Source organism: Dendrobium catenatum, unplaced genomic scaffold (assembly GCF_001605985.2).
Source record: "Dendrobium catenatum unplaced genomic scaffold, ASM160598v2 fragScaff_scaffold_1136, whole genome shotgun sequence".
NCBI lineage: Eukaryota > Viridiplantae > Streptophyta > Magnoliopsida > Asparagales > Orchidaceae > Dendrobium > Dendrobium catenatum.
The window spans coordinates 255,121-276,358 of record NW_021319598.1 but is presented as its reverse complement, the minus strand read 5'-3'; the positions used below and the strand labels follow the sequence as shown (position 1 = coordinate 276,358).

The 21,238-nt window shown below is 32.6% G+C and overlaps 1 protein-coding gene across 1 annotated transcript; it reads right to left on the bottom strand.

The window, feature by feature from the left end:
* Nucleotides 1-1,429: 1,429 nt before the first annotated feature.
* Nucleotides 1,430-20,843, bottom strand: LOC110112211 (protein DEHYDRATION-INDUCED 19). The gene is made up of 5 exons (XM_020844353.2): nt 20,454-20,843; nt 20,216-20,355; nt 8,317-8,394; nt 7,429-7,712; nt 1,430-1,816 (listed from the first exon to the last, which is right to left on the bottom strand). The coding sequence occupies exons 1-5, from the start codon at nt 20,533-20,535 to the stop codon at nt 1,708-1,710; spliced, it is 693 nt and encodes a 230-aa protein (XP_020700012.1). The 5' UTR covers nt 20,536-20,843; the 3' UTR covers nt 1,430-1,707.
* Nucleotides 20,844-21,238: the final 395 nt, after the last annotated feature.

Below are 21,238 nucleotides of genomic sequence, written 5' to 3'. Positions count from 1 at the left end.
AGAAGGGTAAAGAAGTTTTGATAATTGTTCATGCGCCTCACATCTCTATTATCCTCAGCTTCTTATGTTTAAGTGATAAACTCAAACCCTAAAATCCTTAGGTTATCAATTTATATTTGCTTCTATGTGCATTAAGGTTTATAAGTAAGACTAATTGAAATTTTGATGGCGAACTTTTAAGGAAAAATTAAATCTAAATTTATTTTTAATGTGTAAGTGGTAGTGGTAAGGGTAATTTGAGAGGTTTGGAGGCACTCAACCCTATTTTATCATCCCTTGGATTTGTATATATATATATGGTAAGTGAATATTTTTCACATTTGAAAAATAATGATTATTCATTTTCATAAATAATTCTTTAAAAACTTTGTTGTTAGCTAAGTACTATTCAATGATTTTCCCATTTAAATTCTCATTTTATATGTCTGTAAGTACAGTATGATATTCATTTTTACACATGTACCATTCATTAGTTATATTTATGCCACATGCTTGCATTTACATTAATTGAAATTTAACCTTCTCAATTTACTTCTTACAAACTCATACTTATTACTTCATAATTTTAATATTATAAACTGTACATTAACTAAAGAAGTTTTTAGACTCACGCTTGAAGTTTATCATTAAAGGTTTGAGGCTAAGGCTATAAGTGTTTAACTTATTCAATAATTACTTGTTTCCTGAATGAAAATATTATAATAGCTAACTTTTATTTACAATGTCGTTCATAGATTAATATATTATTTTACATTTAAAAACTATGATGCTTAATCGATGGAAAAATATTAAAAAAAAAAAAAGATCTTTTTTTACTTACTAAAATCATTTCCGAATTTTCAATTCGCCTTATAATCCTAAGTTGAGCTTCACTGAAATCGAACAATGTTTTTGTAAATAGTGAAAGCACCTAAATTTTTTCTATATTTTAAAAATAAATTATTTTTAAATAAACAACTAAAGACAACTTAAAAAATATAATTTATTATTAATAAAAAAAAAACAAGAAGTAATCTCAGACCAGCAATTAATTATTCTATGCGGATACCAAACGCCGTCCGGAGACGAATAAAAACACGTCACATCATTTTCTTTATTGTGAATCAATATTGTATACCGTTGTAATATCAGGTGGCGTGACGTGCTTTCATTCGTCTCCGAACAATCCACCGTCCACACAGAATAATTTCTAGAGACCAGTAGCAAAATATCATATGCAGACTAAAGTTAACTTTATAATATTTTAAAAAATAAAAGATAAAAGTGGCTTTGATCTCTTTTCAATTTCTTACAAAGCCAACAATCACTAATTGCTTTTGTCTAACATAATCTAGTAATAATTGATAATTAGTTCTTAAACATGATTTACTGCATAAAAGTGATTCTGGAACAGCTCAATCAAATTGCAAATAGTAAAGCAAACACAAGCTTAATAACAACTTGATCTATTCATGCAGCATTTAGCTGCCCACGCAGAGCCAAAGGAGCATCACCATTAATAAGTTTTTTTTAATATATAAAAACAGTGAAAGTTAAAATTCCATGAAAACCAGCACAAGATTAGCTTTCAGAAAGGAATTCGTGCTTGTATTGAATAAATATGACCATAGATCAGCAATCACCAGGAATAATTTATGATTAAGTTGACGGTAGAAGTTGGATTAATAAAGATCAACGTGGTGCATATAGTTCATAGGCCGCTCCAGATTAATCACCAAATAGTGTTGAAAGAAGCAGGTCCTGCACAAAATTTGCCCTGACTGTAGCTTGCCACCGTTTCTGTTCCCTCTCCTCTTTGCTAAGTGAAAGGTCAATACTGCCAAAGACAAGAACTGGAAATTTAAATTTTGATCTTAAGATATTTTAAGAAGCGCATGCTGCATGTTCTTGAACATCACTGGGAAAATATGACATTCCAACTAACAGTACATTACAGTTCCTATTTATAGTCTATGATTGGCATCTTTGGAAAGCGAAGTTATGACTTTGAGATATGCATAAGTGATCAATATATGAAACATTTATCATTAAGGTTTCGTTTGGGATAACTTTCTTACTACTTCTTAAAATAATTTTTTAATATAAAAAATTAATTTTTTTTATTAGAAAGCTATTTTTTAAAGCAGCAAGAAAGTCATACCAAACAAAGCCTAAGTTGTCTGTGCAAGCGCTTAACTGAAAAAGCATGTAGCATGATTCGAAAAAACATTTTGATATTTTGACGTCATGATAGTTCTGCTCAAAACATATACTATTTTATGACTCAGAAGACAACAATATCGATGTAAGTTTACAAGGTCAAGACTTGAAGGAATTAAAAAAAAAAATAAAAAATACAGAGCTTCTATTAAAAGAAACAAGAAAGCATCAAGTATTAGAAAAAGTCTTAATCAATTATGGATTTTGACTAAGAAAAGCAGCATCCTCCCCCCATCCGGAAAATTATTGAGTTCGGACACCGGATGTCATCCAGAGCCCAATAAAAATGCGCCACATCACCCCCTACTTGGTACTCGGTACCGAACCCAGTATTTCACAGTACCGAGCTCAGTATTACTCGGTACTGGATAATGTGACTGCACCTGATTGGTCTCCAAACGATAAGTTGTGTCTGGTGTCCGAACCCATTAAATTCCACCCACAAGCTTGCACTTCCCATTCGGATTTCCAAGGTGGCACTCTCCCCTTTCAATGGCTCAACTCCACACACAAGGATTGGCCATATTAAAAAAAAAAAAGATTGGCCATATTTTCTTCTCCTGATCGCCTCTCGGTTCTCTGATTGGGTCAGAGCTCTCGTTCACTCCACAGATGGACAAAACCGCATTCTCTGCCCTCTCCTCCCCCTCTTCTTCCATTATGCTTGGTAAGAATCCATCAGCTTCAAATTTGAAAAATTTTTCACTGCAAGTGTTCTATCTTCCTCCAACTTCTCCCTAAACTACATTTTCAGTTAAGAGGACAAAGTATGCTTCTTGGATGGGGAAATCGATGAAGGCGACATACCTTGGACTTTTGACTTCAGCCAACTTTATTTTTGGCAAACACCACTTTTATGTTAATATGTTTCAGGCTGTGAGTAAACTATGAAAACTCAAAGGTAATCTTAAACTTTTTTCTCTTGTTGATGGTTTTTTTTTTTATTTAAGTTCAACTGCAGTGAAGATATGGACAAAATGAATAATGGAGATACTTGGTTTATTAACTATAGACCTCTCATATTTATGAAATAGACTCCTGATTTTAAACTCGTAAAAGAGTTTCAAAGAGGGTTCCTATATGGGTTAAACTGCAAACTTTCTAACAATATTGATGATCCGAAACTGGGTTTCCAAAATTTCCTGGAAGATCAGAATTCTCCACATACCTTTTAGCCCCTTAACAAAAAATGAGCTAGACTGACCTTTACTGAAGTGTTTAAATTTTTGCTACATTTGTCCTACCAGAATTTATCATCTTGACCATCAAAGGAGGATGGTTTTTGGCCAATTTTGTATGAACGGAATCCAGCCACTTGCTAGGCTTGAAATATATTTGTTCATGATGCCTTTAGCTGCCCTATGTTACCCAACTACCATCCATCAATGCCCATAAACAATCTTCATACGAGTGGAAGCCAAATTAGAATAAAAAGCTTTCTCAATAGGGTAATGGCTACCCCAAACTTGTTTGTTTCTCATTATCGGTTGTTGCCTCAACATTTCATAGAATAATATAACCCCCCTTCAAAAAAAAAAAAGAAAAAAACTAAATGCCAAAAGACTATTCCAATCTCCCCTCAACATTTCATAAACCTTCTCATCATACCAATACTATCTGCACCCCTCTACCTCATCTTCTCTAATTAAAGAACGGGAATTGTATTGGATAAACTTGGTAAAGGAGCAGTTGGTACTAGCTCTGATGCTACCCTGGCTTGATATAATAATCCATAGTTGATTTAGCTCAATTCCAATAACAGTCCAGCTGAAAGAATAGAAAAGGTATACCTAATGGTGCTACCTCTCAACTTTCTCAGTAATTTATGTTTCTAAATATTGTTACTTGGGATGTCACAAGGTTACCTAGTAATTCAAGAATCACTAAATGATAAAATATTACTCGGGATCACCAAATGAACCTTCTTTGTCTATTCAAGAAGAAAGTTATTTCGTCTTATATCTCTAATCCCTTTATTATCAGGCAATTTATGATATATCCTCAAGAGGGAAAGTTGGCACAATTTCCAGTGTTCTTCTAATGGGAGTATTTGGATTAAATGGGATTCTTCCAGAATGTCCTCTCTTTTGGTAACTAATGCTCAATTCATTCATACAACAACAACAACATCAAGCCTTTGTCCCACTATGCTCAATTAATTCATGAAAGATTAAAATTCTCATATGCTATCAACGTTTTCGTCATGTTTATCCGCATTGGAAAGGTGCTTATCTACACATAAGAGAGAGATCCTCTCTCCCGCTAAACCTAGACGCCGCTAGGAAGCCCTCACAAAAGAAAACTATAGCAAACACAACTCAAATTCTGCATAAAACAAAATAACTCTAAACTTTTCCTTAAATAAGCTCCCCCCACCTTCTTAGCCCTCTTTCCTAATATATTTCCCTCCTAATTCAGCCATCCTGCCTTAATTAATTCCCTCTCTTATTTGAATTTAAATTAGGAAATTCCTTTCCTAGTTAATATCCTACTAACCAAGTAATTAGATCCTTGTTGGACCCCACCAAAATCGCTTGAGCATTTTGGTAACTAATGCTCAATTCATTCATACAACAACAACAACATCAAGCCTTTGTCCCACTATGCTCAATTAATTCATGAAAGATTAAAATTCTCATATGCTATCAACGTTTTCGTCATGTTTATCCGCATTGGAAAGGTGCTTATCTACACATAAGAGAGAGATCCTCTCTCCCGCTAAACCTAGACGCCGCTAGGAAGCCCTCACAAAAGAAAACTATAGCAAACACAACTCAAATTCTGCATAAAACAAAATAACCCTAAACTTTTCCTTAAATAAGCTCCCCCCACCTCCTTAGCCCTCTTTCCTAATATATTTCCCTCCTAATTCAGCCATCCTGCCTCGATTAATTCCCTCTCTTATTTGAATTTAAATTAGGAAATTCCTTTCCTAGTTAATATCCTACTAACCAAGTAATTAGATCCTTGTTGGACCCCACCAAAATCGCTTGAGCATTTTGGTAACTAATGCTCAATTCATTCATACAACAACAACAACATCAAGCCTTTGTCCCACTATGCTCAATTAATTCATGAAAGATTAAAATTCTCATATGCTATCAACGTTTTCGTCATGTTTATCCGCATTGGAAAGGTGCTTATCTACACATAAGAGAGAGATCCTCTCTCCCGCTAAACCTAGACACCGCTAGGAAGCCCTCACAAAAGAAAACTATAGCAAACACAACTCAAATTCTGCATAAAACAAAATAACCCTAAACTTACCTCGTCGTAGGTGTCGCACCGGGTTCCCTCCTACCACGGCCACCAAAGGCGTGCTTAGGTGGTTTGCCGGTCCGACACGGACGTCGAGGTGGAGAGTGGAGGGGATTATTTAAAATTAATTTAAAATAAATTAATTATAATTAAGTTTAATCATAATTAATCATAACTATTATTATTTAATTATTATTAAAATATATTTAATATATAATTAATCTGATTTATATTTAATTATAAATAATTATTAATTAATTAATAAAATAAAACAATCATTCATAATTAAATTAAATTAATTATAAATGATTATAATTATTCATTAATTAATTATAATTAAAGTAATTAAATATAAATAATTAATTATATTTAAATATAATTAATAATAATTAACTAATATTAGGATAATTAATTATAATTAAATTAAATTAACTATAATTAATATTATTTTTAATTGATTTATAATTAAATAATAATAAGTAGATAAAATTTCCCCTCCCCTTCTCTTCTCTATTCTCTCTACATTTACGGGATATGGCCGAACAAGCACGTGAAAGGTAGAACGTTACCTTCACAGCAACCGAGCTCTCGGTTGCTCCCGATCAAAATGTTATAACTTCTGATCCAGCGGGCAGTGGGGGATCCCGTCCAGAGAAGTGGAGTCGGGTAGGAGAGGAGGTTTCAGCTTGGTGAGAAGGTGGCTTTGGCTTCGGTTTGCTATGGAGTTTGTGTGGAGTTGGAGAGGGAAGCTCGGAGAAGCGTCGAGAGAGAGTGGGAGGTCGAGAGCTTCGTGCGAGGGAGAAGTATCGTGAGAAGAGAAGCAGAGAGTGTCGTGGGAGAGGGATTTCTTGCGAATGGGAGAAGAGCGATCGGTTGGCTTTTAAAGGCGTGGGAGATCAGCGATCGAGGAGCTTCACGTGATTTACGGGATTTGATCGCAAACGGCGCCGAATCGGTACATATGTGGGATTTCTTGCGGGATTCCGGGCGGCTTCTCGACGGAGCAAAGGTATGTTTGTTTCTTCCTTTTACGTATTATACATTGGTCAACAACTATAACAAAAGAGGGGCATAAAGTAGTTCACTCCAATGGCAGAGATCCATTGTAGTTCAAAAACTGCAAACATTTGCTAGTATTATTGTTGCCACTTATGGTTAATAATCATAACCTCAAAAACTGCAAACATTTGCTAGTATTATTGTTGCCACTTATGGTTAATAGTCATAACCGAGTAATAGTAATTTCATAGTTAAAAACTAAATAATTACAAATTTCATCATCAGTCTTATCCTAGTTACCACATTAAGTGCTTTTTTTTACTAATCCAGTCAAGATTTTAAGACATTGCATGGTTCCAATTAAAACATTGAGTGAAAAAAATAAAATGACCAGACAAATAGTAACGACATGAAACATTCAAAAGTATAGGCAATGTAAAAGCTCGAGGTTATCAGAACTCTATTATTTCCTCTAAAAAAAGATCAACTTATTGTTTCGCTGAACGGCCCTTAAGAACAATATTCAAAGATTACAAAAAGCAAAGAAAAAACATGTAGGAAAAAAACATGTAAAGCAGATAAAACTTATAGACGACAATAACAACAACATCAAGCCTTTGTCCCACTACGTGGGGTCGGCTACATGAATCCTTTTTCTCTATTGTGTCATGTTAAAAGTCAAATTCTTGTTTAAATCTAATAAAGAAAGATCATTTCTAATATTTTCTAACAAAGTTTTTTTAGCTCTACATCTACCTTTCTTAATATAAGTCAGATAAAACTTATAGAAATGAAAGAAAATTGAGAAGGAGCCCAGTAATGGTTCAAAGGCTAAATTATAATAAATTATATTAAATTTATTTCTTTATTAACACGTCAAAGTCATTGGGCTTTATCCCTCTGTTAGAGATTCTCAAATATCTCCCCAAAAATATTAGTTTCTAGTAGTAACATTAAAAAAATTAACATTACCTTGATTTCCTTATCTGTGCTGGTGTTGTATTTTTGCTAGCAAAATCATCACCACTAGAGAAGGAAGATTTGGAAATTTCTTCAGCTTCAGATGAAGGAAAATTTAAAACAATAGATGAAAGCAATGAATCGGTTGCTGCAGTTGAGGCACCAGTGTTGCTAGACCGATAAGTCCCACTTCCCAAAAGAACCTGCAGGTGAGCCTCACGAAGTTCCCTCCCTAGAAGTGAAAGCCCTTGGCTATTTGGAATAGCTACTCTTCTTAGCCTTCGACGTCTCTGCAAGTAATCCGCAGTCAAAGAAAAATTACAAATTCCTGCAAGCGTCATCCTACAACTTACTAGGCTTTATGGGAGGTTTGACAATGTTTTTAGAGTTAAGCCAGCGGACTCACATCAGAATATTGAATATTAAGTTATCGCAGCCTATTTTATTAAACCAATACAAACAAAATGTTGTAAACAGTTGGAATCTCATATTTTAATAACCAGCTCATTATTTAATTAAAAATGTATTTGTAACCCGTCACTTGATTATGTTGTTTTACTTTGTTGTAGTTATGTTAAAGCCAGGTTTTTTCCCTATCAATGACTTTGTAAGAAAATATGAACAGAAGGAATTGATCATCTGAATATAATATAAGCATTTCTATAGGTTTACAAAGAATCAATCAAGATTGTAAACATTTTATTACTTTCCTTCATATTTTTTGGTTTCATTTTATTTAAATCATGTCCCTCAAAAGTGATAGTAGCTACCAGTATTATTTTTTAGATGAAATAATACTGCACTGTTACGAAGTATATTTGAGCTAAATGTGCCAACGTAGTAGGATTTTAAATCCCATTTTCAGCTATATTGGTAGATAAAAACTATTGGAAAGGATATCTTGTAGAGTTGCCCGTGTTGCAATGTAATATGACTCAGCATGTCTCTTGCAACCTTTACAGAACAAATGGGGCAGACCTGAAATAAGGAAAACGTGATCGCAAACATCATGTAAATAAGTAAATTCAACCTGCTACACTACTGCTTCAATCACAAATTAGATATGATTTTAGAAATCTGGATGAGCAAGCTATTAGGGGAAACAAAAAACTTTTTTCCTGAAGCGCCAGCCGGGAGAAAATAAGATAAACTCACAAGTAATAAAAGAGATCAAAGGTCAAAAGAAGACAAAAATTTTTATGTGATTTAATCAAAATAATAACTTACATTGACAATAGAGGAGAGGGGATAAGCCGCTATAGAGAAACCACACAAATATACAAATTAAAATACTATTCCTCTGACCCAAATCCCACACCTGATCTCAAAGAGAAGCTGCAAATCTTTAAAACTAAAAAAAAAAAACTTGCAAAAATCTTGCTGAAATATAAACAGAGAAGAGAATAAACAAAAGAATTTTAAATGCTACAAGTATAAAGATCTCCAACACATTCTTCTCAAAGATGTCACCATGAATGAGATCAAAAATAAGAAGTCTCAGCCTCATTATGAATTTGATATGATATTAAAAAATTGACTTTAATCAAATAAAGCTATATGGATTTGTTTTGAGATTAACTTCTGGTCCCAAGAAACAAAGCCCATGCCTATGTTGATTGCATCACACAACACCGCCTAAAATCATATGTTTTAATTCTCTTGCGAAAAGTCAAGCTCACAAGCCATATCACTTGGATTCAGTTCCTTAAATCTAGCTTTTCAAGCTATTTAGCACCTAAATTCAAGCAAAATTCAAATAAAAAACCCTAGTGCAAAAGTAGAACTGCACAATATCATATGGGGTACATCTAATTATATTTGAGGTGATTCTCAAAAACTTTGCCCACAACTCTAATTTGTGACAATATCTTAGATATCCTCTGTCCCTCTTCAAATCAAATTCCTCAAGCTCCTAAAGCCTCAAAGAGTTGATGGTAGCACAATCTCACAGTTTAAATTATTCAAAATGAGATTGATCTACCTTATCATATCATATAATTTTCCTCACGATATATTCCCTCTTTTGTTCAGAAACTTGACCTGCAGCTAAGACGTTAAATATTTTTTTCTAATTACGTAAATCATCATACTCTAACATAGAAAACAAAACTAATGCAGCTCCACTCAACAACAGTCTACCACATCTTTTCATCTTTATTGCAACTAAATCTTTAATTTAAATTTTATGTACTTTAACATTTCCCAAGAATTGTATCATGCATCAATGAAGCACTCAAAGATATAAGATTTTCCAAAGATTTGGTACATCCTTATGTTGGATCCAATTGTGTCTACGGGCAACACCCGACTTTATTAGCAGGCTTATTCGGAGAGCTAGTGTGTTGGAATCTATGTGGGATGAGAGTAGGCAGAAAATTGGAGAGGAGAGAAGTCGTAAAAAGCTTAAGAAAACTATGAGTCTCAAAGCAGCATGTCATCTAGTAGAATCAGTCAAAAGTACCCAACTCCTCCTTATCATCTCTTATTTAAAAGGCTCTGAAGGCTAAAGGAAAGGAGAAACCAAGAAAAATAAAAAAGTATAATGACACACAATATAGCCAGGACATATGTCACATCTTGATTGATTGAGAAAGAGCTAGCACTACAAAATCATGATGAGCTATTTTTGGGCGAGCTCTGTGATGCCAAGTGGGAGCGAGCGAGTCTGCGAGCGTATGCTAAACAAGGTGAGTTCGGTGATTGGGCGTCGAATTGGGATAGTGGGTAACCAGTACTGAGCCTTGCACTGCCTCAGAAGAGAAAGTGAGTGAGCTGAAGTGGTTGAAAAGGCAAGCTTAGTGGTCGATGTTGGTAGGGTGAATTGATGGTCCCTTGTAGTAGGGACCTTACTATAGTTGAACATGGTGAGCTTGTATGGGAGAAATCAATATAGAAGAGAGCGAATGACTGAGATGGTGGATCAAGTTCATTGCGAGTGTTGAGCTACCAGCTTGATTAGGAATCTCTGATTCGCCTTGTAAAAGGGCGACCTCCTTGATGGGCCTGTATAAACACACGAGTGCATACAAGTATATGATAATTTTTTAGAATGATTTATGCATCTTAATAATTTATTATCTATCAACTATATATAATACATAAAATAATATAAATTATTTAATTATGATAAATAAAATATGTAATAATATTATTATTAATTATGCAAAAAATTTAATGCCTATTATAATATATTTTTCACAGCTTATATTATGTATGAAAGTATGAAGGTATGCGGGTTTTTGTATGTGTGAGTGTTACTATTAAGTGTCATAATTAATGACTTCCAGAAGTATAAATTTAGAACATAAAAGCACCTAGTCAAAGATCTAAGAATTGGACAAGTCAATTCTCACTCCCCACTTCAAACAATTAGTTAAGTGGCCACTTGCCCCCACTTCCTACTTCTTATAAATAAACAAGAAACCATCATCTAAATTTTCATTGAAATAATTTATAACAATACTAGCATCAACAAAATTATCCTCTTTGTGGTTGTCACTCACAAGCCAATCCTTTTTGAAAGTTTGATTCTTTCTTCTCATGTCTTATTGTTCTAATTTCTAACAAGAGAACCTAGTCATGTCATTGTATCTTACATGAAACTTACTTTTACCATTGATAGAGATAGATTAAAAGATCTCCCAAATCAATAACCTTAGCTTACTTTTCATCTTCTACACCCTTAAGCTCAGCAATCACATCGTTTACTAAACTTTACTCTTAAAATCTTCTAAATTAGTGATATATATATATATATATATATATATATATACATAGTGTCCTGGAAAGCATACAAAGATAGAGGTAAAAAGCATCCGAGCAAAAAAAATTGATTATCATTATAAAATCGTATCTCAGTTTCAAAACACTGAACCAAATCCAAAAGGAAGCGATTTAATGGTGGTCATGCATAGCAATTAGGATCCTTGCTTCCAATAAAATATGTTGGAAATGATTATGGTGATATATAAAACTCCCGCTTAAACGACAACCTTTTTAGTTTCCTCCAAAACCTCTGTTAATATCTCCTCCACCAAATATAGTTGGATTGTTGAGAGAGATTCTCCAACAATCTTAAAGCTTATACATATTTGAATGCACCATAAGTTCCTTTGCAAGGCCCTACTAGATTAGCATACCTCAAATCTTGATTTTCCAAAACTCAAAACACTTGAAATAATCAATTTTACAATGTCATACTTCATGTTCATCATATTACTCATTGAACTCTAATATTAGTTATTAATAAAAACCTAACGTTTTATGTGAAAATGCCAAGCAGGAGAAAATACAATGAACACATAAAATAATAAAAAAAAATCAAGCACCATAAAAATGCATCAAAATTTCAATAGTTTTACCAAAACAATATCCTCATCAACAAGAGAGAAGAGAGGATTAAATCCACTATAAAAAAAGTCACATAGACATACAAATAAAAGAGGCCTCATATATGTCTAATAAACAAATAGGAGAAATTACTAATATCTTGCAAAAAAATATTATATATATATATAGCGCACACACAAAAGAGAGCAGGAAAGTAAATAAAGAATCTAAATAATACCAATATAGAAGTTCCTACCATATGCAACTCAAAAATAAAATCATGTAATTTCATGCAACAGCTTAGAGATACTAAGTCTCAATCTCGAAGTAATCAAGGGTTTCCCAGTTTTTCTTTATAAACCTTTTAAGGATTTCCTGCTTGTCATTTATATAAAGGCATGCCTTACCACATAAGGAATCAAATATGATAATAAAAAACAACATTTAATCAAATAAAGCTGTCAGGATTTGCTTTGCGATAACTTTCAGCACAAGCAAGTTCAAGCCTAGTTGATTGCCCGTGTATAAATGACTAAAATCTTGTAATTTAATTACATAATTGCCACAGGATAAGCTCACATACACATCACTTAGATTAGGATTTCTTAAATCTTGCGTTAATTCAGCACTTCAAGCTTCCCTCCAGTTCAAAAAACTATCAATAATGGGTGTGACCAGCTAATTATATTTGAGGTGATTCTCAATACAAGCATGGGTAACCTCTGAACCTTTTACTTAATCCTTGCTTAGTCCCAAAAGGTAGTTGAAAATTATTTAGTAATGCTACCTTGTAAAATGTAGCTTCAACGAAGTTATTCTAGAGACTTAGAGTAACAAATGATATTGCATTCTTATGAAAAGTTTAGTGCCTATTTGGGATCACTTTAATTTTTTATTTTTGTTTTTTATTCATAAAACATGTTCGTTTGGTGAATTTTTTAATTATTTTTAATTTTTCTTTATTAAAATAAAAATCAAAACAACTTTTCGGTACATTGAGTACTTTATAAAACAACTATAATTGTTAGTGACAATGCTGACCATCATCTCCTCATTGATGGCTGCCACTATCCAGCCTACAACCACTGCTATTGTCGCATAAATAATATAAATATATTTTCAAAATGCAAAATATGTTTTATTTTTATGTCCAAATGTACATAAAATAAAATAAAATAAAAATTAAAAATATCCCAAATGATAAGCAGTGGAACCTCTTACATAACTAAATTGAAAGAAAATTACGTGTTTTAAATCCCCTATATCAAAGTGGAGAACTTTTTTTTTAATTTTTTTTTTAATTTTATTTTTATTTTATTTTATTTTATTATTTTTTTATTTTTTTATCAAAGTGGAGAACTTATTCATTGAATCTATGTTGCGAACTTTAGATTATTTAGTAGATGATGCGCTACTGCATTACATTGTAATAGTATCCTAGTGATAGGATAATCACTTGTTGACGACAAAAACTTCATCGGAGACAATTCAAGAAAAAATCATTCTGAACTTGTTAAATTCTTGCTTCATTAATTATGAACATGGTTGTCATAAACTGAATCAGATTATCAAGCATAACTCATTGAAACTGTTGATTTATCTCTTAATCTGAGCTATTGGTTGGTTGTTAGTAAAGTTGATTATTTATCAAGACCATAGATCAAAATAGAATGCAAGTTGTGTAGCTTTTCATTTGGGTATTAAACTAGATTCTTTGATCATCAATCAATGTGGCAATAGATCTATTATTGAAAGTGAACCAACAACAAAAGATTAATAAGGACCATTCATTGGTTGTTGAATGTGTCATTGGGTCTACAATCAATTCAAACCATCTACCAACTAGTGAATGTGATTCATTGATCGAAATGTTAATCAGCTGTTGAATGCAAGTAGCTGATCCTCAATCAATCTGCATTTTCTGACGGTTGGAACATTGATTAGTGATCAATGAAGATTGCTAACTTGTTATTAAACGTAAAACTCTAATCAACGATCAAATGTGACTTTGGAACATCAACCAAATGCAATTTGTTGACCAGGTATACTAAGTTAGACATCTACATAGCTTGAACCATACAAATGGTCTTAAACAAGTTCTTTTAGAGTGAATTGTCTTGTATTGGATTTGAGCCATTCCTTTTTCTAGGTCAAGCAATATATAAATTGAACATACGTGATTGTATCCTTGCTCAAAATTTTGTGCTGATACAACCTGGCACTAGGGTGAAATTTACAACAAAAAAAATGACATATCTTATCATCTCTAAAAGTCTCTCTCACAACTTGACCCTCTTTTTTATTTTGGAAGCTTTCCTGCAACCTAGAAGCTACCTCTCATTTGTTTCTCCAAATTGCAATGCTTCTCCAACATTTTTTAATCTAATAACTCTACTAACTTTCAAGTCAACCAAAGCACCCTTACACACCTTAAGGGTATTAGAATCACAATAGAACTTATATTATACAGCCTTGAGTCTTAAGAATATTATATTCTTTTAAAAATGATATATATCCGACTCCCACAATTAAAATAGTCAGACCATCACATGTCTTTAACTGCATAGTATCAAAGCCTCCAATTTTGCACATAAATTTACTTCCTATATAAATGAAACCTCTAGAAGTTGGATCTGTCATGGAAAATATCTCTAAATCAGAACACATATGACTAGAACAAGTTGATTCCATGGTCTTCTGCTCTTTACATATGTCTCCACTAGTCACCAAATCAAAATCAGAATAATCAATAACCACTCTTGCATATGCTAGTATATTCATATTGTGGATGCCATTTATGTCTTGATCTCTTTTTTTATCATTAAGAAATTATTCTTTATATCTCATTTCTTCTTAAGAAGAGAAGTGAGTAAGTGATCACATTGAATTTTCCACAAGAATTACTCTTGCCATGATTAGAAGAGGATCATTACTCATAAGATCCCGCTTTGACTAGCAATAATGTTTTAGTTTCTTATCATCTTCCTTAAGCCTAGCAATCACCAACTTTGAAAGAAGTGAATTATGGATATACTCTAAACTTAATGTATCACGTCCATACAATATAAAGTCCAAGAAGTGCTGTTAAAAAGAGGTAAATACACGATTACAATAATGATTGATTTTCATTACCAACAAGCACATCAATATTGCTTAAATCTCAAATGATATAATTAAACTTATTTTGATGTAATTTTAATGGTGCAATCTCCTTCATGTGGAGAAGATATAATATTTGTGTCCAGGACAATTTGTTGAAAAGATTTTTGGTGATATACAATGACTCTATCTTGAGCCTAATCTTCAATAATTGTTTCCTCCAAAATCTATATAAAAAAATCTCATCTGTTAAAGATAGTTGAATTGATAAGAGAGCTTTTTCATTTTTCTCTTTTTTTTTCTTATTCACTTGTAATCTCGAGCATCTTCAAATGCACCATGAGTGCTTTCACCAAACCTTATTAGAGCCATCGAACATTACTATCTCTAGCATCATGGCCATTGCAATCCACATAATCTTCAATTTAATATTAGTTATTAAGAAAAGAAAGTGCACTTAACTTTAATTATAAAAAATCAACCGTAAGAGTATATTTGATGAACCACAAAGTGACAATACAAAAAAGACGCTTAGTTCGGCTTCAACAAGCATACTTCCACAACCACCCGGATATCAAAATATTCTACTGGAGATTGAAAAAAGTTACCTAGAGATTAAAAGACAAAGTCGCTTACTTTATTGCTAAAGACCAAAGATATAATTAGAGAATAAGTTCCTATAAGATTCAATGAGTTAAATTCTATTCTTGCGACAACAAATGACTCCACCCTTTTGTCTTCCTGTAAGTAGAAAATAAGGCTTCATTAGAACTCCTTTTCAGGATACATAAAATCTGCTCATATACCAGTAATCAGACTCCCTTACCTCTCTATTTTTGCTACAACACCTACTACACTCAGGCTTCACTACAGTGCTCGTCAGTTACAACACCTTATTGATAGTTGAACTTCACTCCTCCATCTTAATGGAACTGATTTACCGTAGAATGCATATGGAGTAGCCAAAATAGAAATTTATAGTAAGAAAAATGCAAATTTTTTTTAAAACTCTGAACCCAACTTATAAGTTTAAGAAAAATCACTCAAACAAAAAGTCTCTCAAATTTTCTCCCTTCGCAAAACAAGACTCAATCAAGAGATTAATAATTATAATAAATTACATGCAATATATAGTATAAGTAATGAAATTAGGCAGATACAACCTAACTAAAAAGACCAACATCATAGTTGAGCCTTGTTTGACTACAGTCAGAGCATGAAACATAACAACATTGCTCTAGTGTGCAAAGTTAATTGGAGGTCAATTTATAATACCATATCCATAGTATACTAACTAGTATAATACAATCAGCTTTTTGAATAGAATATTGAAAAGAATTCACCCACTTTTTGAGAACCTTTTGCCAAACACAATGTTCCATGGCATAAAAAGTAGATACATTTTTCGCATACAAATTGATTTTCAAAACTTACAAATAATGATGATACCGTATTGGAAACAACCTTATGATTGAATACGGACTTCTTCTTTTTTCTCTAATAATAACAGCATATATTAACTTAATCGATCCATTCAAATACTGAAAAATGAGGGGCAAATAATTGGATTGAGGGGCTATTTGGTTTCATGCATTATGAATGTGAAGTAAATAAAATGTAAGAATTTTGGATTTTTCCATATTTGATCTAAACTAAAAGTAATAAATTCTTATGTATTAGTAATACCTCAAAAAGTTCATTTATTGCATATTGAAAACCGCCTCAAATTGACCAAAATCCAAATTTCTTGCGCTCACTTTCCTCCTTCCCATGTTTTGTTAAACACACACCCACGCCCCATTCATTCTCCTAAGCAAGCGATTTCACAGAGAAGGTCAAGAGCCCTTGTCGTAGCAACTGCACCCCCCACCATGAAGCCCTCTTCTCATGACTTCACAACCCCCTTTCTCAATCATTATGAACTCTTGACATCTGTCGTAGGCCTCCCTTCATCGCTATCGAACCCCCTATTCATCCCTTGTCCCTGCCTTAAATCTGCCTTCAAGGTTATCAAACCTCCACAACTCTGAACATTGTGCACTTCCCTTCTCCCTTTCAATCATAAACTTCAATTATTAGGAGATTATTTTTAATATTTGGTTATATATATATATATATATATATTCCAAACTGAATAACAAATATTTACATTTTCTTTATCATTTACATTTTCATTAATGAGATTACTAAAGTACAATCTTCTCCTTATTCGCATATCTTTAATAAATAGAGATTGCACTAATGTTCCTTAGCTTTAGATTGTACCAATGCTCCAAAACATGAAAAAAACCAAAAGAATTAAAACCAAAATTATGGCAATGTTCCTTAGCTTTATATACAGATTTTTTTTTTTTCATCAAATGAATTACTCCTTTAAAGTAAATTTCCTTTCATTCTTTTTTACATATGCCCTAAGAATAGCCAATGATTACATGATAGTGAAGATTGATCATCCAATTGGGATGAGATTTGGGATGACACATAGTTAGGTCAAAATCAAATTAATTCAATTGTTCATGTTGTTATTGCTATTTTAGTGACAATCAATTAGTATTATTATACAAGGTAAGAAGAGAATGATGAAAATATAATCCTGAATGAAATATATAAGGCGAAACATCTCCATAGGCTATATTTTGAATCTAATTCTGATTGTATTGATATGGTGTGAATGAGGTGAGAGCCTTTTTTTCTTTTCAAATTATGTAATTTAATGCACATTAGAAGATATTTATAGACACAATCATTTGTATTCATCAAAAAGCAAGTTGCTATGTTACTTCATACACCTGGGCATGATGTTCGTAATTGAGTCATGCAATTATACTTTAATGATCAAAGAAAATTGTAATTAGGTACTTGAATGCTAGATTATATGCCGTAGGAGAGTTATGACATAAATTAATTAAAACAATCAAATAATAGGTTCATGTACTTATTTAAAGTACAATCATATCTCATGTTTCAAAATATTCTTACTTATGTGTTCTTACTATAGTTTATAAAAAATAGAAGAAAGATGGAATGCACATTAAAGCTATTGATGCCTAGGGAGCATGAACTCATATTTAAAGAATAAAATCATGCACAAGCTAGAGTGTGCTAAAAATAGTAGACATTGACTTTGTATTTGCATATATTCTAGCAAATTTGGAAGGTTCAATACATAATGCAACTGTCTTTTGAAACGAATTAAAACAACCACATGATTTAAAAGTTCAAGAAAATACAAAATTTTACTCCTACATAACATTCCATAATTAGTTGTGATATCTCAATATTTGATAACTGAAGTAAATATCACTATTGAATATTATCTAGTTGATGGAGGCTAATCTATCAAAAGAGAGTTTATATCTTTATATCATGTCACACTATACTACACAAAGGAGTTTAATGATTCCAACAATCAAATTGCAAGGAGATATTCAATATTAAACATTCATCACTATGCATAGGCATGCATTTGGTTCTTTAAAAAATTATCCAAAAATTACATAGTGCAATCCTTAGCCCTTACTTGTTGCATATTACATAAATGGATTATTATAAAAGGAGGCCATGATTTTTGCTCTCTCAAAAGATGAGTGGGCAAGAAGAAAATATGCTAGAAGGAGACATGAAGCAATTTTATATGACTCTTGAGAGTGGTTGTAAAAAAGTGACCAAATTACTATTATGAAGTAGAATCGCATGGGCAATATTGGTTCTTAGTTACATTGTCATCATACACTTTTTTGAAATACATTTTTTGTAGACATTTCTACTTTTTTTTGTAAATGAAGATATTTTTTGGTTGGTAGAAATCCTTTTTATTGGAGATAGAATTATAGATTTATTTTTTTTTTGTGAACATATGTTTTTGGCATGGTAATTGTTATTTTTAGGATAAATTGAACCACTCCAGTCAAATATTTTATCAGCTTCTAAGAGGAAATTTTTTTTTATGGAGCTTGAAACAAAAGAAGATAACTGGGTTATTACAATTTATGTTTGAACATATTCATGCAAATATAAGAAGTGCTCAAGACTTCAAAGATGTTGTATACCAACCTGTTGCACAAAAATTGAAAGAAAAATTGAAAATTAAGTTCAGAGCTGAGCAATGTAACGATCAAATTTAACCTTAAGAAATTCTATGGCTTCACATTCAATGAGTTAAAAAAGAAGTGTGGAGTATCCTGAGATGAAAACATAAAAAGGATATTGATGTATTATGAGAAATATGCATCACTTAATTAAGTATTCTTTCTTAGGAAGTCTTTTATTTAAAAAATACCAACTTATATAAGGCTAATACTTTATGTTTGTTGTGTTATAGGCTTTTCTGAAAGATGCAGCTTTTTTTAATATTTCAATTGCAAATTATATAGAGTTAGAGAGGCTATATTGTTAAGGATATGCTACTGAAAAGTAAGTTGAGTTTGATAATTTTCAAACTTCATATCGTATTCACCAAATTAATTTGGATGAAGACAGGCCATAGGTTTTGCAGAGACTAGCAAAAATGCATCCTAAGCTATTGATTGGGCTGAAGTGAATATTAAAGAATATTCTTCATGAACAACAAAGAAAGCAATATCATCATCTTTCAATTGATGCGTCATATGAGAAAAAATGAGGGGCTTGGTGTGCATCAAACTCTCCATGACTATATTGTTATGATAGCTGATAGTATAGGACAATTGCTAATGAAATTCAAAATATAATGAGAGAGTTTAAGGAAAAAAAAAGATGCTTACTAAACACATGACAAGTCTAACAAATATTCTAGGTTTTTCTCAGTTAGAGATTACAATGATATACAATAATCTTACTAAACACATGACAAGTCTAACAAATATTCTAGGTTTTGCTCAAGTATTAATTTTTTTATGTTAAAACATTGAGGTGGATAATCTTACTACTACATTTCAATGATGTATCATACTCCATATCTTACACCCAACCAAATATAAGGAATAGTTCCCCTATATTTACTTTAGAGACAATTAGACAACTTTGAAAACTCATAATATACTACATTTACTTTACATTTAATATACAGATGAATTCTAAATACAATGAAACAAATAGCCCTTGAGCCAGCTCCAAAGGAGCTTCCTACAATCTTGCTCATCTAAACTTAGCGCAAGCAGGGGCTCACGCAGATTTCACAATATTGCATGAAAGGATTATGGATCACAAAAATTGAACTTCTTCTTAGCATGAGGTATACTTACGTTCTATGGTCAATTCATAGCTCCCTAATAAGAAAACGAATTTATATAATTTAATTTCAGCTTTTTTATTTTGATACTCAGACATACCTTTAACCATTCAAAGATGTCAAAAAGATTATTTCGATCAGGTTGCTAAAATCGATACTTACAGCAACTTTGGATTCGAAAGGGTGCTCATCTTCAAGATGGGAACAGAGTGAAATGATGTCATGGTCCTCGTAACAGTAGGGGCACGGAAAATCAGGGCGGACCTCCTCTTCCACCTCGTATTCATCAAAGTCCAACCGATCTGAAAACCAAATGACAAGGAAAATACGCCGATTAAACATATGAAGGTGGGGGAAGAACTGATTGACCGAGAGAGAAAAGCTAAGAAGTACCAAAGACCTGATTGGGAGCTCTGCTGTCGCTGATTCAAGTAATGCCTCTTCGCGGCAGCTAGGCGAGAGATCCAACTATCGGAATCCATTCAGAATTGAATTCCTGGAAAAAAAAAAAGACGGCAAATCTCTTTTCTTCTCTTCTCTTTTCTTCTTCTTCTTCTTCTTCTCTCTCTCTCTCTCTCTCTGAACTCTACAAGAAAAAATTCCTACCTTTTCTTCAACTTCTATGTTCTTCTAGACAAATCTTCTGCTTTTCCCCTGTTTTTCAGCAAGTTTTACTTCTGATCTGCTGTTGAAGATTTCAGAGAGAAAGAGAAGGAGATCGGGAGCGAGAGGAGAAGGGCAGAGTATTAAAAATGAGTTCTTTTTATTGGTTCTAGTGAGACCCAGTCGCAACGCGTCCGGAGAGGCATAGCACGTTGTTATCAGCTTGAATCAGATCTATATAAAATAATAATAGCGAATATTAGCTTAATATAATCACGTAAATAAAAAAAAGGAAAAAGATGCGGATTGAGTGAATAGAAAAACTCTTTCATCTACTGATTTATCCGCATTGTCAAAGAAATGCTAGGATTTCTGCACGTTGTAAAAGGACCAAAAATCTGAACTCAAAGTGTACAGTTTTGTTAAACTCCACCAAGCAAGGCTGAATCTGCAAACAAGAAAGAAGTGGGTACCTTGTCAATTTTTTTTCTTTTTAAATTAGAAATTATGATTCCCAAAAGCGACAACCTTCCCCAACCTGGTATTTGCCAATAGGCGGTAGGAGCTGGATTTGCCGCTAAA

Bases quoted from the DNA above. Each gene is read 5' to 3' on its own strand.
- LOC110112211 (XM_020844353.2), bottom strand. From the start codon at position 20,535: ATGGATTCCGATAGTTGGATCTCTCGCCTAGCTGCCGCGAAGAGGCAT. The intron at 8,395-20,215 runs GTAAGTATCGAT...TCCTTATTTCAG, and splicing joins CTTTCGAATCCAAAGTTGCT to GTCTGCCCCATTTGTTCTGT. The intron at 1,817-7,428 runs GTAATGTTAATT...TGTCTTTGGCAG, and splicing joins GCACAGATAAGGAAATCAAG to TATTGACCTTTCACTTAGCA.